The sequence below is a fragment of the Pseudorasbora parva genome, chromosome 9 (genome assembly GCF_024679245.1).
Source record: "Pseudorasbora parva isolate DD20220531a chromosome 9, ASM2467924v1, whole genome shotgun sequence".
Classification (NCBI taxonomy): Eukaryota; Metazoa; Chordata; class Actinopteri; order Cypriniformes; family Gobionidae; genus Pseudorasbora; species Pseudorasbora parva.
This window is the reverse complement of record NC_090180.1, coordinates 19,490,491-19,513,450: the sequence shown is the minus strand read 5'-3', so window position 1 is coordinate 19,513,450 and position 22,960 is coordinate 19,490,491. Positions and strand designations below refer to the sequence as shown.

The window sequence follows — 22,960 nt, the reverse complement described above, 5'->3', positions numbered from 1 at the left end:
CCCCTTTCCAGCACAGAGGTGAAGAACCGAACAGAAATAACCATGTGCCACTTTTCGTCAAACCTCTGTCACTGAGCTTGCATACATGATTTATGTCGTTTACAAAGGCAAGCAACACTACCACGATTACTCATACTTGGGATTAGTGATTTGATCCCCTAAACCTGAGGGCAGAAACAAAGGCATTTTTACACTATAAAGAATGATTCTGTGCGCACTGAAAATCAGTTCCAGTTGCATTTTCATTTAGACATGGTTATTTCAAAGCAATTCAGTTCAGACCATCATACTCGACAGCTATTCCATGCAAGTGCATTTCCTATCTAATTGAATGGGGAAATACAAAAATCTCACATTTAAATAACACATAGCAATAAGATCTAACATGGATGGAATCATAGATGGTTTCTTACCCTCAAATAATGCTTAGCCAGTTAAACTCTGTGGACCCTGTACAGGGTCGGGAATGACATCATCATGTATATACTTTCAATTTTAAATGTCTGTGGAGGAGCTATGATTAGAGCATATGATTAGAGTCTCTACTTTCTGGAGATATGCATCACTTTGGCATTTGTTTTACACAAAGCAATGTATTTACACGAAATTACTCTGGTGCCATTTCCGCCTGGATTTGGCCTACCCAAATTAAAAAGCTTCCTATACACACATACAGTGGTCTAGGTTAAAAATGTTGGTGTCATTTTACAGGAAACCTTTAAAGTTACAGAAAACACTGCTAAAAGTGATAAACATGTAAGTATGTGTTGTCTAAGCTGTTATAACCCCCCCCCCCCCCCCCCCCCCAAAAAAAAATTAGGCGCTTTTTGATTTTTTTATATAAATTCATTTTTGAAAGTGTGTAACTCAGGCCCTGTGTGCTCTAGGACCCTGGATACAGTTTGGGCTGTTTCCAGCATGTATAATTAATTTAATGACACTGGAATGTTGCATTTATATCCCTGTATATGGTGGTGGGAGAGGTGATGGAGGGGGGTAGCAGGGTCGGGGGAGAGATGGGGGGTAATCCCTTCAGAACCATTTGAATAAATCTGTCATACAACATGACACAGACAAACTTCTTTTTTCCACTATTTTCTGGAATTTAGTGGAAACAGCCCAAACTGTCTGCAGGAACACAGTTACACACTTTCAAAAATGAATTTATAAAAAAATATATCAAAAAGTGCCTACTTTTTTGGAGGGTTATTACAGCTTAGACAACATATACTTACATTTTATGACTTTAAGCAGTGTTTTATGTAACATTAAAGGGTTTCCTGTAAAATGACACCAACATTTTGAACTTAGACATGCACTGTATGTGTGTATGGGAAGCTTTTCAATTTGGGTAGGCTGAATCCAGGCGGAAATCCCAAAAAATGGTCTTGGAGTTTAAGTAGTAAGAAATTGTACATTGTAGTATAATGCAGTTTAGAGCAAAGGCCGAGCGCAAGTTTTACGAGAAGTTTTAAGAACGCACTGCTGCCACTGCAGATATTTTTACATAACTTACATCTAACTTGCTCAGCAAGACAACAGTAGCTCTGCCATGACAGAAGCTGACCTGAAATAAAAAAGTGACAAAGATTTAAGGCCTCTATCCTTCCAGGGAAAATGAAGAATGAACTGATATGATGTCATTTCGAAAAAAATAAGTTCACAATGAACTTCGTTTGGAGTTTGAAACAGCGTGAAAAGGAGAGCTACTAGTAAAAAATGAAATTGTACTTCTGATGAAATAAGACACTGACACTGTTTTCATGTTTAATACAATAAAGATGCTTGATTTTAAGTAATCTATTGAATGAAGTGCTATATAAATAAAATTTGACGAGACTTTACTAGAGTGCCGAATAGCAGAGTTTGAGCAAACATATCCAAGTTGCTGTGATGATCATATGCTTTCCTTATGCTTTATTTCAAGAGTTCACATTTACGAATAAGTCTGATAGAATAAACAGTATGCATATTTGGTGTGCTGTCTGAGAAGAGGGCTCCGAGCTCGATATTTGACCCGAACCCAGAGAACTCCCCCTGGTGAATATGAGGAAGACGGAGTGGTGGAGGGATGCTGAAAACCTGTCAAGGAATATTGGTGAGTTGACTGGGTATTCATGTGATCAGCTCCACTTGAGCTGATTGGTAAACATGTTGATTACTGATTGCTGACAGCTGGTTGGAATGAAATCATGATTCGATATATCATTTGAACGTGCTCCTCTCGAACTTTGTTAATGTTCATTTGAAAAATTGTAGCTGGATCTCTGTCACGATAATATAAAACTCTCCTGATATTATAGTAACAATTACAGAAGAATAAAACAAAGCATATTTTGTTACCTTTTGTAGCCTAAGCTCCCGAAAGTGACCCGTTCTTTCACGAATGTTTGTAGAAGCTGTCTGCATGCCTATCTGTGCTTGATTTTATACACTTGTGGAAGTGTTTGGAATACCTGAATTCAATGAGTTGGCGATTAAATAATAAAGTTGGGGATACTTGTGGCAATATAATGTACATCTCTTTAGTGGGTTGTACTGTTATTTCAGACTGATCTTTGGCGTAGACCTATATACTGTATGACACGCCAAATGCGGAATCACACAGCGTAGATATACACTTGGCTTAAGAAAGTGGCCTGTATGTTTATGCAAAGTCATGATGTCATGTTGGTTATTTAATGTGTGTGGAATGTTCTGCTGATGAAACACTGAAAAATACTTTTCTAAGAAATGTCAACAGACAAAACCTCATAGCTATAGAAAATTATAAGTAAGCTAAAAGCTTTTTACAGCAGATGCCATTGAAAACACACTTAGTCTATTCCTCACAGCCTCACTTTCATACCTGTCATGTCACTGCTCTAAATAAGGCTTATTGGCCTATTGGTTTGATGGGTATGGCAATTGTCCTTTCGTCCCAGTGACAGGGATGGGGTCAGGGGTGTATATATATATATATATATATATATATATATATATATATATATATATATAAAAACACATAAGGCGTAGGACCATAAAATGTTGGGATGCAAGTGGTGGAAACCCGTGTTGTTAAAGACCTACTCGTGGCTCGAATTTATGCATTTCAATGGCAACACCATCAACGCCGGAATCTGTAGCTGTCAAAAGGTACAGGTCAGTGCGATTTAAGTTGTTTATGTTTATTATTAATGTAATGTTATGTGCTTTGAGACATGAGGTAGTTTAACGCAGTCTCTCGTAAGGCTTTTGTTTGCTCCCTGCTATACGTGAACATGTGCTTTGAAAGAGGCGTGGTTTTGGAGACTCTCTGAAGGAAGGGTAGGAGCTCATGCATTAAAAGCTAACTTGCTATTGCTAGCCGCTCCGAGAATTGCCTATCCTACCTTCAAGATCAGGTTAGAATGCAATGCAGACTTGCGCTTGAATTACACACGTCAGAATGCAAAACAGGAGCATCTGTTTTCACGCACTAGTGTGTTTAATGTTTCCTTTAAATTTCACTGTGTAACTCGTCCTGCACCATTTGTACGACAGTCTTGAATATGAAATCATGCAGCATTCTTTTTCTGCTAATCGACCAAACATATGAATTTCACCTTGCGAATAAAACTGCAACAACACTTTGGATAATAATGCAACAACACTTCAGATCACCTTAGCAACCATATAACAAATAACAAATGCATTGAACACACAATGCAGCAGTGACCACTGAACAAGCGGTTGCCATTCAAGTTTGTGGCTATTATTATGTAGCTGCAACTTTTTATGCAAACACACACTATGCCAAAGATTAAGATTAACCTGAGAAAAATTAGGTGGCCATGACAGCAAGCATTCCAGCAAAGGATCAAAGCAAACATAGATTTATTTTAACCTCTGAGAGACAGCAGGGTTTCTTTGCTGACTACAATTCTTAACATATCTGAAAGATGACAGATCATTTTGTCCCAAGGGCAAACTGATGAGAAGAAGCCAGAACTGCTGTAAGTGCAAGAAGACACACTCTTTTATCTCAGTGCAGTTTGTCCATGTGAACGCACATAGAGATGATAATTGGACTTTTTGATGGTCTCTTTTAAATTCTGAAATCCATTTAACACTTTTCACACTTTGTCGCAAATGGAATGGAGTCAAATCTTTTCATTTTCCTTCTTTTTTTCTGCGAAGAGCCCATTTCTCAAAGCGATGCTATCTTTGACTCAACTTCATCTCCGTATGCTCTGCTGAGGCTGACTAGTTCTTTTGGGGGAAAGTACTACATCCACATTATTTTCTAGATTAGGCTACATCAAACTTAGAAATCCCCAATCTTTTATTTGACAATCAGACCAGTCACGCACCCTTGTGTGTTTTACGGTGTGTTGAGCAGATCCTTAACAGTGGACATTTACACCTGTTGCTGGCAATTGTGTTTGTGTCAGCCTCCTCTGTTCATGTGCCTATTCAGCCCTCTGAGAAATCTGCCTGCCCTTTTCCAAGAATGTTCCAGGTAGTATTTTCTGCCTTGTGTTGGATTATTATTAGACTGACAAGCCAGACCAACATCAAGATGTTTGGTCTGGGAACTCATCATTGACAGGGCTCAATCCGAGGGGCGGGATAAACGGTTGTCTTTCAAATTCCCTCTGCACGCAATTGGATAGCACTACAACCAACAAGGGCAACGTGAAGCAGAGCTAGTTGATAATTAAACTTTCGCCGTATCCGGTCAGCAAAACTCTGAACACATCTTCGCCGTTTGTTCTTAACTCCAAGTCTCCAGTCACGGCCAAAGCCGATTCGTTTGCCAGCTTCTTTGTTTACAAGTAGCACATGGAATCGCCACAACTCTGCCGTCATTATGTTGAGCCCGCCCACCAAGTCTATACATGATGTAATTGGCCTGACCAGAGTTTGTTTTTTCCAGCTCAGAAGTCTATTGAGAGTTGCTAGACTAGAGTGCGTCAAGATTTATCGGCTAGATTATTGCACCATTGAGTGTTCGGAAGGGTCGTCCTGTTTCAACATACTATATATTTCAAAACATGGATATGTCAATTGATTTTGTACTGTGGCCACAAAACGTCACTTGTCACACTTAAAAATGTATGAATTTCATTTAATTGTGTTATATCAAGTGACATCTGAGTATCCCTATGTGTTCTGAATTTAAAGTGTAAATTGTGTTTTTGGATCTGTCATGTGTGCCCGTCAACATCATTTGACCAGTGTTTCCCAGTGTGTCTGATTGTCGTAGTCCTATCACCTGTTGTTCAATGAATTAACTCATTAGTCCTGGGCTGAATCTTAAATCGCCCCCTAAACCCTCAATCACTATTCCCTACTTTAATCCACTAATTTAGTTCACTTAAAGGAGTGAATGAAAACAAGTGAGCAAATTCGGACAGCTGCAGTTATTGTTATTGCGGTGCAATGCAACGATGAGTGCACTCAATAACGTCCACTGTTTTTTCAGACACCACTATAAATGGCTCTCCCCTCAAATATACCCTCTATTTAAGGGTATAGGGTTGATTTCGGTTTCAGCCCCAGTGTATTTAAGTGAGTTTTCCTGTTAAATCCCAGTTGCTCAATCAAATTTCTAAAATAAAACCCAATTTTCACTTTTATAATTAGATCAAAAATATTAAACAGCAGCTTATCGTCTATCCAAATGCCCAAGTATTTGTATGAAGATACCCTTTCAATATTTTAGCATCAGATGTATAGTTGCCAAGATGCTCAAATACGTGTGAATGAGCCTTTGAAAATATCATAAACTTTGTTTTCCTTGTATTTAAAACCAATTTTAAGCTCTCGAAAGCACCCTGTCATTGTCACGTAACAAACAAAGGAAAATGGTGCGAGGACTCAAGTGCAGTAAGAAAGGTGATTTATTTACAACATAAAACATAAACTCAAAACAAAACCCACGAGGGGGCAAAATACATAATCAAAACAAACTCAAAAACATACCAACTGGGAAAATCACGGAGAAACAGGAGACGTAGACATCACAAAGGATCCGACACAGACTGACAAACACAAGGAGCTTATAAAGAGAAGAAATCAAGAGGGAACAGGTGGGAGAATTCAAACACTAATCAGATAACAAGGGGGGAGAGATCAGACAATGACAGGAACACATGCTCAAAATAACAAAACCCACATATGCACAGAAGTAAGGACAGGCATGTGACAGTAATGACTGAAATGCAATTTGAAGTTCTTGCACTGCCTGTGTTACAGATGGAGCAAGTGTATAAATAATAGTATCATCAGCATAAGAGTGTTTTTTTTTTTTTTTTTTTTGCTTGAATGTCATTACCCAGGTCATTTATATAAATAGAAAACAAAATAGGACCCAAAATAGACCCCTGGGGGACCCCTTTAGATATATTAAGAAAATAAGATTTTTGACACACTGAGAACACCTCTGACAAATAATTTCCAAACCATTTCACTGTCCCAGGTTCAAAACATGCACTTCTAAGTTTGTTCAGTAGCAATTCATGATCCACTGATTGAAACGCCTTGGATAAAGCAACAAACAAGGCAGTGCAGTGCTGTTTTCTGTCCAGGGCACCAATAAGGTCATTTATCACCACTGAAGTAGCAGTAATGGTGCTATGGGCAGTTCTAAAACCAGATTGAAAAGAGTTTAAAATATTATTGTCAAATACAGTAAAAACTCTTTTAACTGTATATGTTTACCTGAGATTCAAGGATCTTAGCCAAAATTGAAAGTTTAGAGATTGGACGGTAGTTGTTCATGTCTGAGGGATCACCCCCTTAAATAATGGTGAACATAAGCAGCTTTCCAAACTTTAGGTATAGAATGCGACAAAAGACATGAGTTACTGACTCTGCTATAACATCCACCGCCACTTTTAAAAGATAAGTATCTATAGGTTATCTGGGCTTACAGATGTTTTGTGGTCAATGCCCTTCAAAGCTGTGCAAACTTGACTTACCGAAACTTAATTCCCAATCACTGGGATACCCACAGAACATGGGTTAATTTCATTTGCATTGACCAGCATGAATAAAGTGTTTATTTGTTAAGATTGATCAGAACATCTTTATCCTTTATTTTATCTACGTCAACCTGAATATATTCCGGAAGACTAGAGGCTACATGAGTACCTGACAAGGATTTAATTCATTTCCAAAATTTTGAGGGGTTATTTAAAGGTCCCGTTCTTTGCATGTTTTCGAAGCTTTGATTATGTTTACAGTGTGCAATATAACATGAGTTCGTGTAAAAAAACAGTATTTTTCACACAATTTACTTATCTGTACACCGCTGTTTTCTCTGCCCTAAAAAAGGCCTGATGGTTCTCTTTCATCATCTCGTTTCGAGATCCACCTATGGGAAGGGCATCCGTACCTGACCTCTGCAGAAGCATCCAATTGCACCAAGTCTGACAAGACAGGCAGGAGCGCGCAGCCAATGCCCAGTAAGGCCCCACCCCTTACCAGCGGGCATATATGGGCTGCATACGCTACTGTACATCAGTTGACATTCGCTTCTCGCGATCTCTGCACTGACACAGTTCGGTTAGATTTGCGCTGCTCACTTATTGTCTGCAGGAGGAAATATCGCCAGATCAGCCTCCACCGGGCGTGACAGTTCTATTCTGCCACATTCTGTGTCTGCATTCGGAGCCGCTCGCGCTCTCGTCCGTCTTCCTGTTCCACGGCTGCCGCCACGGACCTTTCTGAGTTTTTCGCGGGTATGTCGCTCTCTCAGTCTTCTCCTTCTGTGTCTAGCCTATTACGGGCCTGCCCGGCCGCGTGTGGGTCTCTTATCGCCGCTAAGGATTTTCACCCTTTCTGTGTGGTCTGCTTGGGCCTCAAGCACGCAGAGGAGGCAATAGAGAACCCGGAGAACTGCAGTTACTGTCTGGTACTGCCTAAGAAACTCCTGCGACACCGCCTTAAAGTTGCCGCTACTCAGTGTGGCGAGCTCGACTTGTCGTACTCGGATATGGAACACGGTGACGATAGCGCGCTACCGGGGACCTCCCGGGGCGCGACGGCTCTTGTTTTGGCTGACCAGCCCAATCCTGAGTTACCCGAAGAGGACATCTTCACGGGTAACCTCCCGCTCGCCGATGATCTTGCCGGGTCCGGTGATTACGACGACGCGGGCCTTCTTGGAATTTCGGAGGACGAGGAGGCCATCCCGCCCTCTGTTATTCCCCAGGCTAGCGCCCCCGCGGCCTTGCCTCAATCCATCCTCCTGGATGTGTGTCTCAACATTAAATGGCCGGCTCCACTGAGCGCCACCGACCAGGAGAGGGATATTTATGACGGTAAAGTGTTGGGAGCCCCCCCCCGGCCCAAGGAAAGAACTCTTTCCCGTTCTTCCAGCGTGCGCTAAGCACATGAGGCACTACTGGAACGACCCGCTCGATCTTAAACACGGTCTCGCGGGGCTGGAGGTTGAAGATATGGCGGCTCGCGGCATGGGCGAACCGCCTGCCATTGAGCCCTCCATTGCCAGACACCTCAACCCAGTCCAGGGAGGGCTGCCCGCCCCTCCGAAGCCGGTCCTTCCTAACAGGATGGACCGTTTTTCTGCCTCGGTGCACCAGGCCGTTTATAAATCATCGGCCTTGGCTGTTGGGACTCTGAATGTCTCCTCCCTCCTTTCCGCTTACCAAGCGGAGATCCTGGACGATCTGGGCCAGCAGTTAGATAAGGGATCTTCTCCCTCTCCTGCACTGTGGAAGGAGATCATCACGGTTAACGACCTCGTTCTCCGTAATGCTCGTCAGGTCGTCCAAACCTGCGGGCGCTCTATGGCGCTTTCCGTGGTAGGAGAGCGCTCGCTCTGGCTCAACCTGTCTGGTCTCCCGGATAGCGAAAAGAAACGTATCGCAGGCGCCCCGATAGAGCCCGGCCGGGCTCTCTTTGGCCCCGCAGTTGCTATGATGCAACAACGATGCGACGACAAGAAGGAGCACGAGGCCTTCATATTGTATCTTCCCAGGAAGACGGTCCCACGCCAGGCGCCCCCTGTGCGTTTGCCTAACCCCCCGGTCCCGGGACGTAATTTTAATCAGGTCAAGGAAAAGCCTCGAAAGAAGTTTTCTGGGCTTTCTCCCTGCCCCAGAACCCCTGTCCAAAGGACGGAAGGTTCCTGCTGTAGGGTGTCCCCCTCCCGTGGCTGCCCAGCCCATGTGTTTAGTGGACGATGTGTGTTCCCCCCTGTTCAAGGGGATTGTCTTGAGGAAAAGTTCAAAAGCAGTGTAACCACACCGCACATACTGTGTTCCCCTCACCCAAATAATAAAGGCTTCGGCCCCAGTGTTTCCCAGAAAACACAACACACACAGAAACACAAAAAACACAATAAATCTAACGAATCAAATGAATTCGTCACAGCGAGATACCCTCTCAATGTAGGGAAATACCCTTTCTCTCGTAATGGTGAACCTGCACGTGTCGTCCCTAGTTTCTCCACTAGAGGGCGCCATTGCATCACAAATAAGCCAGCTAGGCATGCTCGAAGCCAGCACGGCCCGGTCGAGCATTCACACGAGCTGTGTGTCAGCCTGGCTTACTGTATAACGCATGATATTACAGGGCTATTGTCTGCAGATTGCTATGAAACATCCACGTTTCAGCAGCGTTCTCTTTTCTCACACAGAGGAAAGCACGGCCCACGTCCTGAAGGAGGAAATCTCCTCTCTTCTAAACAAAGGTGCGATTCAGGTGGTTCCCCACAATCTGATAAACCAGGGTTTCTTTTCCCGTTATTTCCTGGTCACAAAGAAGGACGGTTCCCTCCGTCCTATTCTGGACCCCAGGGTGTTGAACAAACATTTGAGGAAATACAGATTCATAATGTTAACCCTTGGTTCGCTCGCCCGTGTCATGAAACGGAACGACTGGTTCACATCGGTCGATCTGAGAGATGCTTTTCTCCACATAAGCATTTATCCACCACACCGGAAGTTTCTTCGTTTCGCCTATCAAGGCATTTGTTACGAACTCGCGGTGCTTCCGTTCGGGCAAAAATTAAGCCCCCGAACTTTCTGTTTGCGTGTGGAAGCGGGCTTCACTCCTCTAAGAATGTCTGGTCTACGGATCCTGACATACATATGCGATTGGCTCATCATAGCCGATTCGAGGGAAAAGGTGTTGCAGGACACCTCCCGTGTGCTCGCGCACACCCGATCTCTGGACTTCAGGGTGAATGTGAACAAGAGCAACTTTACACCCAGTCAGAGGGTGATCTTCCAGGGCATGGAGCTGAACTCAGTCTCCATGCGAGCGCGTCTCTCTCAGGAGCGCGTTCTCTCTCTGACGAACTGTCTGTCACAGTTCAGAGAGGGGGCGAGGGTGCGATATCGCACATGTCTCAGGCTACAGGGTCTTATGGCTTTAGCTATCCAGTTTTTGCCACTAGGACCCCTGAGGATGAGGGCGTTCATGAAATGGGTTTTGTCACTACATTTCAGCCCGTTACACGATCTTTGCCGCTCTCTAACAGTGACGCGCACCTGCGCTGCAGCTCTGCGCCACTGGAAGAGCGCGGACTTTTACACACAGGGTACCCCTCTGGGGACTGTCATGTTGCGGAAAGTCGTGACGACGGACGCATCCCTAACAGGCTGGGGTGCCACCCAGGAGGGCAGAACTGTGAACGGTTTGCGGCCGAGCAAACTACGTTCAGAGCACATAGATTATTTAGAGCTTCTAACCAATTAGAAGGCTCTGAATCATTTTCTGCCTCGTCTGCAGGGACATCATGTGCTCGTACGCTGCGACGATACCACGACAGTGGCTATCAATCGTCAAGGCGGCGCGCGCTCGCCGAAGCTTCATGCCCTAGCTTACAAGCGTTTGGTATGGAGCGGGCGAGTTTTCCTGTTTCCCGTTTCCCGTTACGCGCGACTCATGTTCCGGGAATTCTGAACAGAGGCGCGGATCTTCTATCGAGGGGGAACCCGCTCTTCGGAGATTGGCACCTCCACCCTCAGATAGTAGACATGATATGGATGAGACTACGGGCGCCCGTAGATCTGTTCGCCTCGCGCGAAAACAGCCATTGTCCTATGTTCTTCTCGCTAAAGGACTTGGACGCGCCCCTCGAGGTGGACACACTGGCCCACCCGTGGCCCAGAGTGCTGCTGTATGCCTTTCCTCCCCTGTGCCTGATAATTCTCACACTGGCCAGGGCGAGAGAGGGGGGGTTTTCTCTCATCCTGATAGCACCCAGGTGGCCCAAAGCGCCGTGGCTGGCAGAGATAATCCCTCTGTTGTATGCCCAGCCGTGGTGGCTCCCCCTCCGCACAGACCTATTGTCTTAAGCGAACGGGGAGATTTATCACCCACACCCGGACAGGGTAGCTCTCTGGGCTTGGCCCGTGAGAGGACGAACCTAAGCGCGTTAGGGCTTCCCCCGCGCGTGGTGGCTACTATACAGAATGCCAGGGCCGTTTCTACACGGTCCTTGGATGGCTGTAAGTGGCAGGTGTTCGATGAGTGGTGTGATGGGCGGGGTCTCACGTCATATCAGTGCTCAGTCGCTGATATCTTGTGTTTCCTCCAAGACCTTATGGATAAGGGCAGGTCTTTTTCCACTATTAAGGTCTATCTGGCAGCTATCTCTGCTTGTCATGTGGGTTTTGAGGGCTCAACGGTTGGGCAGCATTCTCTAATCCGCAGATTTTTGAAGGGCGCCCGTCGCTCCTTGCCAGTCATTAGGAGAACGATCCCTGAATGGGACCTCTCCATGGTGCTGGAAGCTCTGTCTCAATTCCCTTTTGAGCCTCTGGGGAATATTCCCCTTAAGTTGCTGTCCTTCAAAACAGCCTTGCTCTTGGCCTTGGCGTCAGCCAAACGTGTCAGTGAATTACATGCACTCTCGGTCCACCCCTCGTGCATCAATTTCTCTCTGGGTGGAGATAAGGTTTTCCTCAAGCCTAATCCAGCATTCATGCCGAAATGTTTCCCTGCGTTCACATCGGAGGTGTTGGAGCTATCCGCTTTTCACCCTCCGCCCTTTTCCTCCGCGGAGGATCAGAGGCTAAATGCCCTGTGTCCAGTCCGTGCGTTACAAACGTATGTGTCTAGGACCAGCGCGTTCCGGAAGAGTGACCAACTCTTCGTTTCATGGGCTCCTCCTCGCAAAGGGGATCCCCTGTCTAAACAACGCCTCTCACATTGGCTTGTGGACGCTATTATCTTGGCATATGAATCAAAGGGAGTGCAACCCCCAGGGAACATCAGAGCTCATTCCACGAGGGGCTTGGCCGCCTCTTGGGCTCTGTTCAGGGGAGTATCACTGCAGGATATCTGTTCTGCGGCCAGTTGGGCTTCTCCCCATACGTTTGTGCGTTACTACAGGCTGGATGTCACCAGAACCTCAGTAGCACATTCGGTCTTGGGGGTGGGGTCTTCCTAACCCTGCCTTCTTTATGTGTGACACACATAGCCTATATGTTTCATGTCCTGCTTCACACCGCAGTTACGCGGTTGCGTCGGTGTGGCGAGTTCATGATTATGAGACGCGTCGTGCACCGCCCCTCGGGGTGACCGTCTTTTTCTGGCTAACAGGACCTCACTGTGAGTGTATTGGGCAATCGGGGAGCTGTCCATGTCTCTCCCATAGGTGGATCTCGAAACGAGATGATGAAAGAGAACAATGGGTTACTGTCGTAACCCCGGTTCTCTGAAACATCGAGTGGAGAGATCCACCAGCGTTGCCCCGCTTACCGCACGAGAAGCGAATATACTTACTGATGTACAGTAGCGTATGCAGCCCATATATGCCCGCTGGTAAGGGGTGGGGCCTTACTGGGCATTGGCTGCACGCTCCTGCCTGTCTTGTCAGACTTGGTGCAATTGGATGCTTCTGCAGAGGTCAGGTACGGATGCCCTTCCCATAGGTGGATCTCTCCACTCGATGTTTCAGAGAACCGGGGTTACGACAGTAACCTATTGTTTCCTTGTTCTTTGAAGTCCCTCCTTCAGAAACACGTAACGAGTTCTGATTGGGCCAGCGCTTCCCGTGTTGTGATTGGACAGCAGCTTAGCGCACTTTGCCCGGAAAGGTCCCGCCTCTTTTCCCTTTGAAAGGTAACTTCTGTTAAATAAAATTTCTCGCCTTGGCATTGAACTTTGAGCTTTATAATTTTACAGGTATTATTTATGCTCTAACAGCAACATTACACACTTACTAAAGTTTGAAAGATGGAATCGTGAAGAACGGGACTAATCCTTTCTAATCATCAACATGCACTTATTCCTCAGTGTTTTAAATGTAGACCAATCAGCCGGAGCATTTGAGAATCTGGCTTGCGCCAATGATTTAATTCTCAAATGAATTAGCTCTGAAAGTGTGTCTGAAAACCAGGGATTGTCCCTACCACTGATCCTGATTTTCTTAACGGCAACATGTTTATTAGAGTTAGACAAAAAAAAAAAAAACGTTTTTTGAAAATTTTCCATGCCAGTTCAACATCCTGGCGTGTCTATGGCACGCTGTTTTTCGCGTGCATATGACACGCATTTTATGGCGTATTATACATACGAACCCACCACCCTAAACCTACCCAAGAGCATGTCATATATACACCCCACCACCCTAAACCTACCCAAGAGCGTGTCATATATACGCCATAAAGTGCGTATCATATGCACGCGAAAAACAGCATATCATATGCACGCCAAAATGAGTTTTGGCGTATACATTCCACGACACTGGCGTATACATTCCACGACACTGACACTGGTACTATTTATACGCATTTATGTGTGATCGGGTTGAAATACATGATGCTGATGTATCAAGGACAAAACTGGTAGCCGTGTGTGTTTCAGACTGTACATATTAAGAGGAGAGATCTAGACCAGAGTGATTCAGTCACTCTTCCACACTCAGGGTCCACAACTTTGATAGTCAATATGCTGTATATATTGGCCTGGAAAAAAACAGCAGCAAAATTGAGTCCTTATTCAGAAAAATCGTTTTCCAGTAAGTAGAATCCTGATAGTCTGATTATATTCTATAGCCTACTTTTATGCTTTATTTTGAGAAACACGAGAGTCAATGTTTTAAAAAATTATGATTTATTATTATGTTTTTAACTATGCTGTAGCTGTATTTAGCGATGTGTTTATTGTCAAACTCTAAAATCTGTTTCTATTTTTAATGGTTTAAAAAACTATTTAAAAAGTGAATAATTGTATTTTATTGACAATATTTTAGTATATCTTGGATATTTTTTAGATTATATCAGTTAACATTTTACGTTGTCATATGGCCATGTTACAATGTGCCCCTCACATGTTAGCCTATAATATACCCCACACATGGGGCATGTTGTCACATTTCACTTCCATTCTTTTGGGGTAAATCAAGAAAAATAATACACTGTATTAATTAAACAAAACCACATAATTGCACTAGACGTGGGAAATTATTGTGGGAAAAAATAAATACTCAGAACCCCAAGTGGATTTACATAAACTGAGAAAGTCAAAAAGTCGTTTCCCTATGACAAATCGAGATAATTAATGACAAGGGGAATTATATAACACCAGAACAATGTAGTTACTAAATCAATTAAATATTACTTGGTACAGACTACTTTATATATAGAAAGATTTCTTTAAATACAGTAAAACAGCAATATTGTGACATTACAATTCATTGCTGTGATCAGCTGTAGTAGCCTGGATGCCAGCCGAACTTAGCCCCGCCCACACAATTTTTAGGTCGGCAGTTCAGTCTGGCCTTGCTCCATAGAGGAATAATTTTCTCAGAACAGAAACTGTTCGGACCAATGAAATCATCAGGGCGGGCTTTAGACGATGACGGACAGATGATAAACAGTAACGTAATCATGCACGTCATTAAAGGCGATTGGATTATATTTGTTCGAATCCTAAATGAAGAGCTTGTTTGTATATGCATTTACGTTCACAATTTCTCTCAAAAATTGTGATTATTTTGGGTAAGTACTCTGTGTATCGTTAAATTATTTTTATTTTTTTACAACACCTGCAAAGATCGTTTATTCCAGCGCGCAAACAGGGTTGCCAAGGGGTTTACAACAAACCCCACCAACTACTAGCACTTAACAATATCGGGGGGGAGGGGGGTTCACCGGGAAAAAATGTTGTTTGGGGGGTAAAATGTGTTTTCTTTTTTGGCAAGGTTGCCTAAAATTCGCACTCATGTGTCTATATATCACATAATAGTCGCTTAAACCCGCGGACATAGAAAACCACCCGCAGAAAAAAATGCGGACTTGGCAACACAGTGCAGTTGAGCTATGACATTTGACAATGCGTAGCTTCGTTGCTCTGATGTTGTCTGATGGTTGTTGGTCTATCCAATTGAGGTCTTTGGTTCGGTTGAAACACGCCCCATAATTACAGCCCAATGGAGCAGTTTTCAGGCTCATATTCTGACTAGAATTGAGTATGACCACTTCAGGCTAAGCTGTAGTGCTTATTTTACGATTTTGTAGAAACCATGGCACATGGTATTTTATATTATTAAAAAATTTTATTTATATTTTCTTAAAATAATTTATTTGAAATAGAAATCACTTTGATAACTTGAATGCATCATTGTGGAATAAAAGTGTTAATTATTTTTTTTTTGTGAATTATATTATTACTAATTATAGAACTTTTTTGTGTGTGGAAACGGTAGTTTCAATTTATGAGTCAGAGAGAGGCAGAGTGGTTAAATAGGCATGATGCCCATTTTTACCACTGGGTGTCTCTGTTGGAGTTTGTACCTGTGACTATTAAGTGTGTTACCTCTGTGTGATGCTTCTATATTTGGGTGGAGCTTTTTTTTCCACTCACCCTCATAATGATCATTATCATCATCATTATTATCTTATACCTAAATTTAATTCTTAGGTCAAGACATTATTCGAAGAACTGACAAAACTGGTTCTAATGTGTTGAAATATTGTTTTGAGTCCAATCTGACCCTCTGGAGGAAATCAAATCCCAGGATAATTTGTTGTTGTTGGGCTAGCACTAAAGGCCTCCAAGCTGCAGCAATTACAGACTTTTGTTTTTATATAGAGAGACATGCTGGGTATGCAATCTGTATCTAGTGTATTTCTGGAGCGCTGCGAGTTATGAATGTACTATTTAAGCGTGTCATCTCATACCATTCATAACTCAGAAATAATATTTCAGGTTAATGGTGCATATGCCACGTTTCACAACACTGTAATCTTGGGAACACACAGCTCTGGATACCATCCATCTACTAGCTATTGTAATGCCAGACTCAGACTTCGCTGCTAAGACCGATGACCTTTCCATGATCAAACCTGAAGTCACATTTAGATGGATTGGGCAGTTTCACAGCTTGGTGGTGCATTAAATCTGGGGTTTATGCGATGCAGCGTAATGGCACATGGGCCCGACACGGACGTGCTTGGATTTTAACACTTAAAATGCTTGTGCTTCTTATCTGAATTTTTCATAGCTAACCTGAGCAAGCATCATTCTCTCTCATTTTCTTTCTCCTCTAGTGCTTCTTTTGCCAAGGTCTTTTTCCAGCCAAAACAAAATCACCAACACCTCAGACACCTGGAAACTATTCACAACAATCTTCCCTCTACTGTCCTCCCACCACTTCTCTGACTGCTGATGACATTGCCAGCTATTTCACTGATAAGGTGCAACCAATTCTCTGAGTCTGCTCTACAACCAACCTCCATCCACACACATTCCACAGTTCCTTCTCTCACCTCACCGAGAACGAGGTCTCCGAAGTTCTCTGTACCAGCCGTCCAAGTACCCGTCCCTCAGACCCAATCCTCTCCCACCTTTTACAGGAGATCTCGCATACACTGCAACCCGCAATCTGACTCACTAACGGCAAATTTCCCACCGCATTTAAGCAGGCTTCGATAACCCCACCGCTCAAAGAGCCAAAACTCAATCTAATAACAGTTGAAAGTCTCTCTTCTTCCTTTTCAGTCAAAAATTCTAAAAAGAGTTGTGATCAAATAAGCTATTTGGCTTTCTCTCACAGAACAACCTACTCAAAGACGAGCCTGGCTTTAAGTTGAGATTTCCAGAAATTCCCTACCCCTGCTGACCTTTTCTGAAACTATATGGCTGGCAAGAGCAAACTCCAAATCATCTTATCCTTATTCTAGACCTGTCTGCTGTCTTTGACATTGCAAAACAACAGATCCTACTGTCCAGCCTTTTTGACTTGGGCATCACTGAACTTTAAATAGCACAAAAAGAACTGCGCTATTGACTTTAGACCAGGTTTTTGTTGGTCATGGCGCACTGGGGTCTACAGCAATGACAGCCAGAACAGCAGGGAACATGGGGGTTGTGTTTGTTGACCAACTGAGCTTTTCCACCCATATTTCGAAAATGGCCCAGTCATGCAGTTTAATGCTTTACAACATCAGGCAAATCAAACCGTTCAAATCAGAGTACATGGCGCACATTCTTGTCCAAGCTCTTGTCATTTAAAGACTGGAATATTGGCAGACCTTCTAGCCAGAACAACTAAGCCTCTGCAGATGATATTGAATGCAGCAGCATGTCTGGTCTTCAATCAACCAAAGAGAATGTCACACCCCTCCTGATTTCACTCCACTGACTCCCAGTTGCAGCCAGAATTAAATGTAAAGTTTTGACACTTGTCTTTCAGAACACTGGTACCTCCAATACAACTCTCAAACTCAATACACTCCTACAATACACTCCTTAGTTAAAGGGGGGGTGAAACACTCAGTTTCAGTCAATCTCATGTCAATCTTGAGTACCTATAGAGTAGTATTTCATCCTTCATATCTCTGTAAAGCCTTTAGTTTTATTATATTTATAAAAGAAATATGGGCTGTACCGAGTCTTTCCGGAAAAAAACGGCGGAGCTAAAGAATGACGAATGCGCAAAGCGGTGACGTCCTCAAGCGTGGGGAAACCCTTGCTATCGATCTCAGCTAATAGATATGATCCAGAATCAAATTCGGAGGCTGAAATAAATTGAACAGGAAAACCAGCAGCAGCAGGACGTCCGTCTCTGTGGTATGTACTGTATTTAGTGGCCTGTCAACATTTGTGTGTCTTTACTCGCAGTTTATGAGGACATGATTCGGTTTATGGACTTTTGTATGCGACTAACCTTAGCAGTAGCAAGCAAAACGGTTTTGCACGTCAGACCAGTGTAACATTATATATAGAACAACAATGGACTAACCGTTAGCGCATTTGAATGACGAAGCACGCGATCGTGTCGTTTACTGATGTTTACTCACGCGACGATAAGCAACAGCACAGACATTTGAAGCAGTTTTACTCACCGGCTGCTTCCAAAGCAGGACCGAACCTTTATCGCTGGGACCGCTCCGTCAAAAACACACTTCTTGGAGGGTGGAGATCCACTTTGCGATGCGACTGAAGCGATGTTGTGAAGCTTCCCGTCATTTCTGCGTTCAAAATGGTTCAAATGCAGCGCTGCCTTCCCGGAATGCTGTGCTGAAGCGTTGAAGTCGCTTAATGTCAAAGTGGAGGAATGAAGTGGAGCGCGGCACGGACTATAACCGACATAAGTGTTCACGGACGACTGGATCTGCAGCTTGAGAGCAATGTTTATGGGCGTGCATTTCCTCTCTCGCTCTAGTCACGCACGCGCGCACCCTACCAGGAGAAGAGCCCGTACGGCCCATACAAGGACCTTCCGGTCTATTAACGTCAATTCGACCCATACTCGAAAAAAAAACTCTCCGAAACTTGTGAGAAACCGAAAGGAGTATTTTTAACACAGAAATACTCCATCAAACGTCCAACATTAGTTTTTGAAACTTTGTCTATGTTTAGGATGGGAATCCAAGTCTTTAACAGTGTAAAAAGCTCAGTATGCATGAAACAGCATTCCCCCCCCCCCCCCCCCCCCCTTTAAATTATCACTATGGTGTCAAAACGTTCCAAAGTTTAGTTGCTAAATAGAAAAAATGGATCTACTGCCTGCGGTTAATTTTGATAGTCTAGGATCTATCAACTGGTCAGAATTTTGAGATTGCAATAGACGTGAAGGTCTAAAATGCCATACGAGTTCACTCAAGTACTGGGTGGCTAAACCATTGAATGATTTGTAAGAAATTAGTTGTATACAATGTTTATTTTGGAACCAATGCAGTGTTGACATAATCAGGCTAATGGTCATAATTTTGAAAAGAACTCTAGCTGCTGCATTTTGGACCAACTGGGATTTGTTTATTAAACATGCAGGGCAACCATCCAGTAAAGCAAAAAAAACACTCTTCAAAACTTTCACCCTCTCTATTCTTCTTAATTGAGCTACCAACCAGCTCAGATCATCACATCATTTAAGAAGCAGCTGTAGGCACACCTCTTCCACAAGCTCTTAATCACCCACACCAAAGTATACTTCAGCTGGGACCCAATGGACTTAATTTTTCCACATCTAGACATGTCTTGTCTGTAGATGTGTCCACACAGCTTTCAAAGTATACTCACCCACGGATGAGCGCAGAATGGCTGAGTTTGACACATGCATAGTACACTTTCTGTGACTCTTCTGTCACTTTTGTCTTTATTGTGCATGCACAGTTGTACATGCACTGTCCGTGCGGTCTTAAAAATTGGGATTGGGCAAAGTATACTTTGGGCTTTATGCACACGCACACACAAACAACTTTTATTCTCTGTATTTCTTCCCGTCCTCTCTGGCTCGCTTCCTAGTCACCAAATACACTTTTGGCATTGTATATTATGAATAGTGTTGCCTCCTTAATTAATTGCTTTTGTTCCTCTCTTGTTAGTCACTTTTTTATAAAAGCATACATAAATGTAAATGTAAATTATTTTGCTAATTAAATTCTTTTTTTAAGGACTATTTTCCCAAAAGCATTCCTCCTGCTTATTCTTTGCTGGCCAAAACAGTTCCCCAACAGAATCACAAAGGTCTTAGTAATTAGGGACAACTGTGCAAGACATCCAAAATGCATTGCTTCCAATTCTAATTAAACTGTCCATATGTGTTTTGATAGACTGAGAATCTCACCCAAATGTGTAATGTTTCACTCCCTGCTAAATTTGGTGTAAAATGGATAATCGTGCCTGGCTCAGAGTGTTCCAGTTTATACTCTCTTTTTCCGTGCTTTATGTTCCAGCATTAATTTGATTGCCTCATTTACAGCCAGCACCAGCTCTGTTGCCAAGGATACAGGAAACATTTTATTAGTCTGTTTGTATCCAATCTTTGTATAAAGCTGGTATTGAAGCGTTGAAAAACTCTACAAACATCTGACACAATTGCTAAGGGCATACATTCATGTAAGAGGCAATCATGAAAGACAGAATTATTGGCACATTAAGCCACTCTGAGAAAAAAAGGGCCACACGTGATTTTTTTTGTGGTCCTTTTTAAAGCATAGTTGTATTAATAACAGCAGCAAAAAGAAGTTATATTTACTAATTACAATAAATGAGTGCTTTGCATACTTCTAATGAGCTCACAAAGGGCTGACCTTTACTTTTAGGAGTTACAGAAAGAGGGAGAACAGATTTCATGTTCAACCAGAAATCAATGCACTACACAGTACAAATTATTATCTGTATAAAATCCAATAATCCAATCATTGCTTACATCCAGCATTTAAGATGATTTTCTCCAGGGTCACGGTAGCAAAGACATCACATTGTCAGGTTATTTAATTTTTACCTACATAATTTTATACCCAAAGTAAATTCTAGTGTTCTCTCCAGAAATGTGGTCCTTAATGCTCATAGACACTGCTCCATCTCATCATATTATAGAGCAACCACAACACAATGATTTATAGATTTTGATCTGTCAGGTAATAATTCACTTGGAGAGCACATGTGCTGGTGGTTTATCTCATGCTAACCTCGTCCTCCTCAGTCCTATCCTTTAACATCTTTCCAGAGAGCAGAGCTGGTTTGAGATGTTACATAGTTGTGTCATCATCTCTCAGATGAAGTGAGAAAAAAAAGCTTTGTACAGCAATGTGTGTGTGTGTGTGTGTGTGTGTGTGTGTGTGTGTGTGTGTGTGTGTGTGTGTGTGTGTGTGTGTGTGTGTGTGTGTGTGTGTGTGTGTGTGTGTGCGCGCACGCGTGTGTATGTTTCAGGAGGTAAACCACATTATGAAGACAAAATGTCCCCACAAAGATGGCAATATCCGAAATCCTTGTCCAAGTGGAGAATTTTTTTTTTTTTTTGTCTCCTTGAGGAAAACAATAAATGCAGAAGGTTTTGTGTGACAGGTAGGTTTAGTGTAAGGAGATAGAATATATAGTGTGGACAATGACAGTATTACAATAATTATGTCCAACATGAAAATCCAACATGTGTGTGTGCATGCATAATTTTTAATTTGACGTTTTTTTATCGGGATGATTGTGTTTTATTGACAAAGCTTTATACATAAAACAATTAAAAAACAAGTAATTACAAGATAAAGAAATATACATTAAAGCTACACTGTGTAACTTTTTTTGTTTTTTTCTTAGCTAAAATCACTTAGTTCTTTCAAAAATATATGTCCTCATTAATGTATATTTACTTCTTTCAAGTAATAAAGTATTCTCATAAGTTTATAATATGCCATTGAAAATACATACGGGTGAGGGGTTCAAATGCTGGTCGCCCATGTTGCCCCTCCATCTTGAAAGTACATTAGCCATAAGAGGGACATACCCGTAAATTCAAGCTTCACCTTTCGCGTTTTAACACTCGATGGCACCGTGTCGAATGTGAAGAGGGGGATTGCCATGTTAATCTTGGACTAAATTAGTCTTGGAGTTAAAAATAAATCAAAATTGAGAGAAACAGAAACTATTATTCACTGGATGGTCATATACCTTTTCACCGCTAGATGGGGGAAAATATCACACAGTGTAGCTTTAACATTGTATTTAATAAAGGTGATTTATAATAAATAAATATGAAATAATAATAGCCTATACCTATTTTACCTCTGTTTATTCCATTCACTGTAAATGTTCCAGCAAGCCTATACCATGATTGTAGTTTAACAAATTCAGAGTTACAGGATTAGTTTTGAGTTGACAAAACCAAACCAATCTATTCAGACTTTGTTGGTCCAATGATGCTGATCATCAACTGGAAATTCTCTGACTGTGACCTCAGGCTTTGATCCTGAGTTCAAAAGTTTAACTGTGACATCAGTAGTGAACAGCAAATCGCATCACTGAAACTGAGATTCACTTCTCTCGAGGGAATCAGCGAGATTTATTTCTCTCTTCTACAGAATATTACATGATTGAAAAATAGAATTTAAGAATTTAAACAAATTCACACAGCAAGAAGAAAAGTGCTGTCTACAAAAGAGGACAACTTAAAATAAAAAATCTTACAATGTCAATGGAAGTAAAAGTTATGAAGTTTAGTAGTTGATACAGATAATTAAACATTCAAGCTCACATGTAAAATATTTTTTTAGCTTTATTTATTGATGTTAAAGCTTATACAGTGAAGAAAATAAGTATTTGAACACCCTGCTATTTTGCAAGTTCTCCCACTTAGAAATCATGGAGGGGTCTGAAATTTTCTTCATAGGTGCATGTTCACTGTGAGAGACATAATCTAAAAATAAATAAATCACAATGTATGATTTTTAAACTATTTAATAGAATAAACAGCTGCAAATAAGTATTTGAACACCTGAGAAAATCAATGTTAATATTTGGTACAGTAGCCTTTGTTTGCAATTACAGAGGTCAAACGTTTCCTGTAGTTTTTCACCAGGATTCTCTATTGGGATTAGGTCTGGAGACTGGCTAGGCCACAACAGAACCTTGATATGCTTCTTACAGAGCCCCTCCTTGGTTATCCTGGCTGTGTGTTTCAGGCCATTGTCATGTTGGAAGACCCAGTCTCAACCCATCTTCAATGCTCTATCTGAGGGAAGAAGGTTGTTCCCCAAAATCTAGCAATACATGACCCTGGTCATCCTCTCCTTAA

At 42.4% G+C, this 22,960-nt stretch overlaps 2 protein-coding genes across 2 annotated transcripts; both read left to right on the top strand.

The window, feature by feature from the left end:
- Nucleotides 1-9,552: 9,552 nt before the first annotated feature.
- On the top strand, nucleotides 9,553-10,692 carry LOC137089402 (uncharacterized). Its single transcript, XM_067452981.1, has one exon. It carries the CDS (start codon nucleotides 9,553-9,555, stop codon nucleotides 10,690-10,692), a length of 1,140 nt encoding a protein of 379 aa, XP_067309082.1.
- A 181-nt stretch (nucleotides 10,693-10,873) lies between these two features.
- LOC137089579 (uncharacterized) lies at nucleotides 10,874-12,600 on the top strand. Its single transcript, XM_067453172.1, has one exon. The coding sequence runs from the start codon at nucleotides 10,979-10,981 to the stop codon at nucleotides 12,389-12,391; it is 1,413 nt and encodes a 470-aa protein (XP_067309273.1). The 5' UTR covers nucleotides 10,874-10,978; the 3' UTR covers nucleotides 12,392-12,600.
- Nucleotides 12,601-22,960: the final 10,360 nt, after the last annotated feature.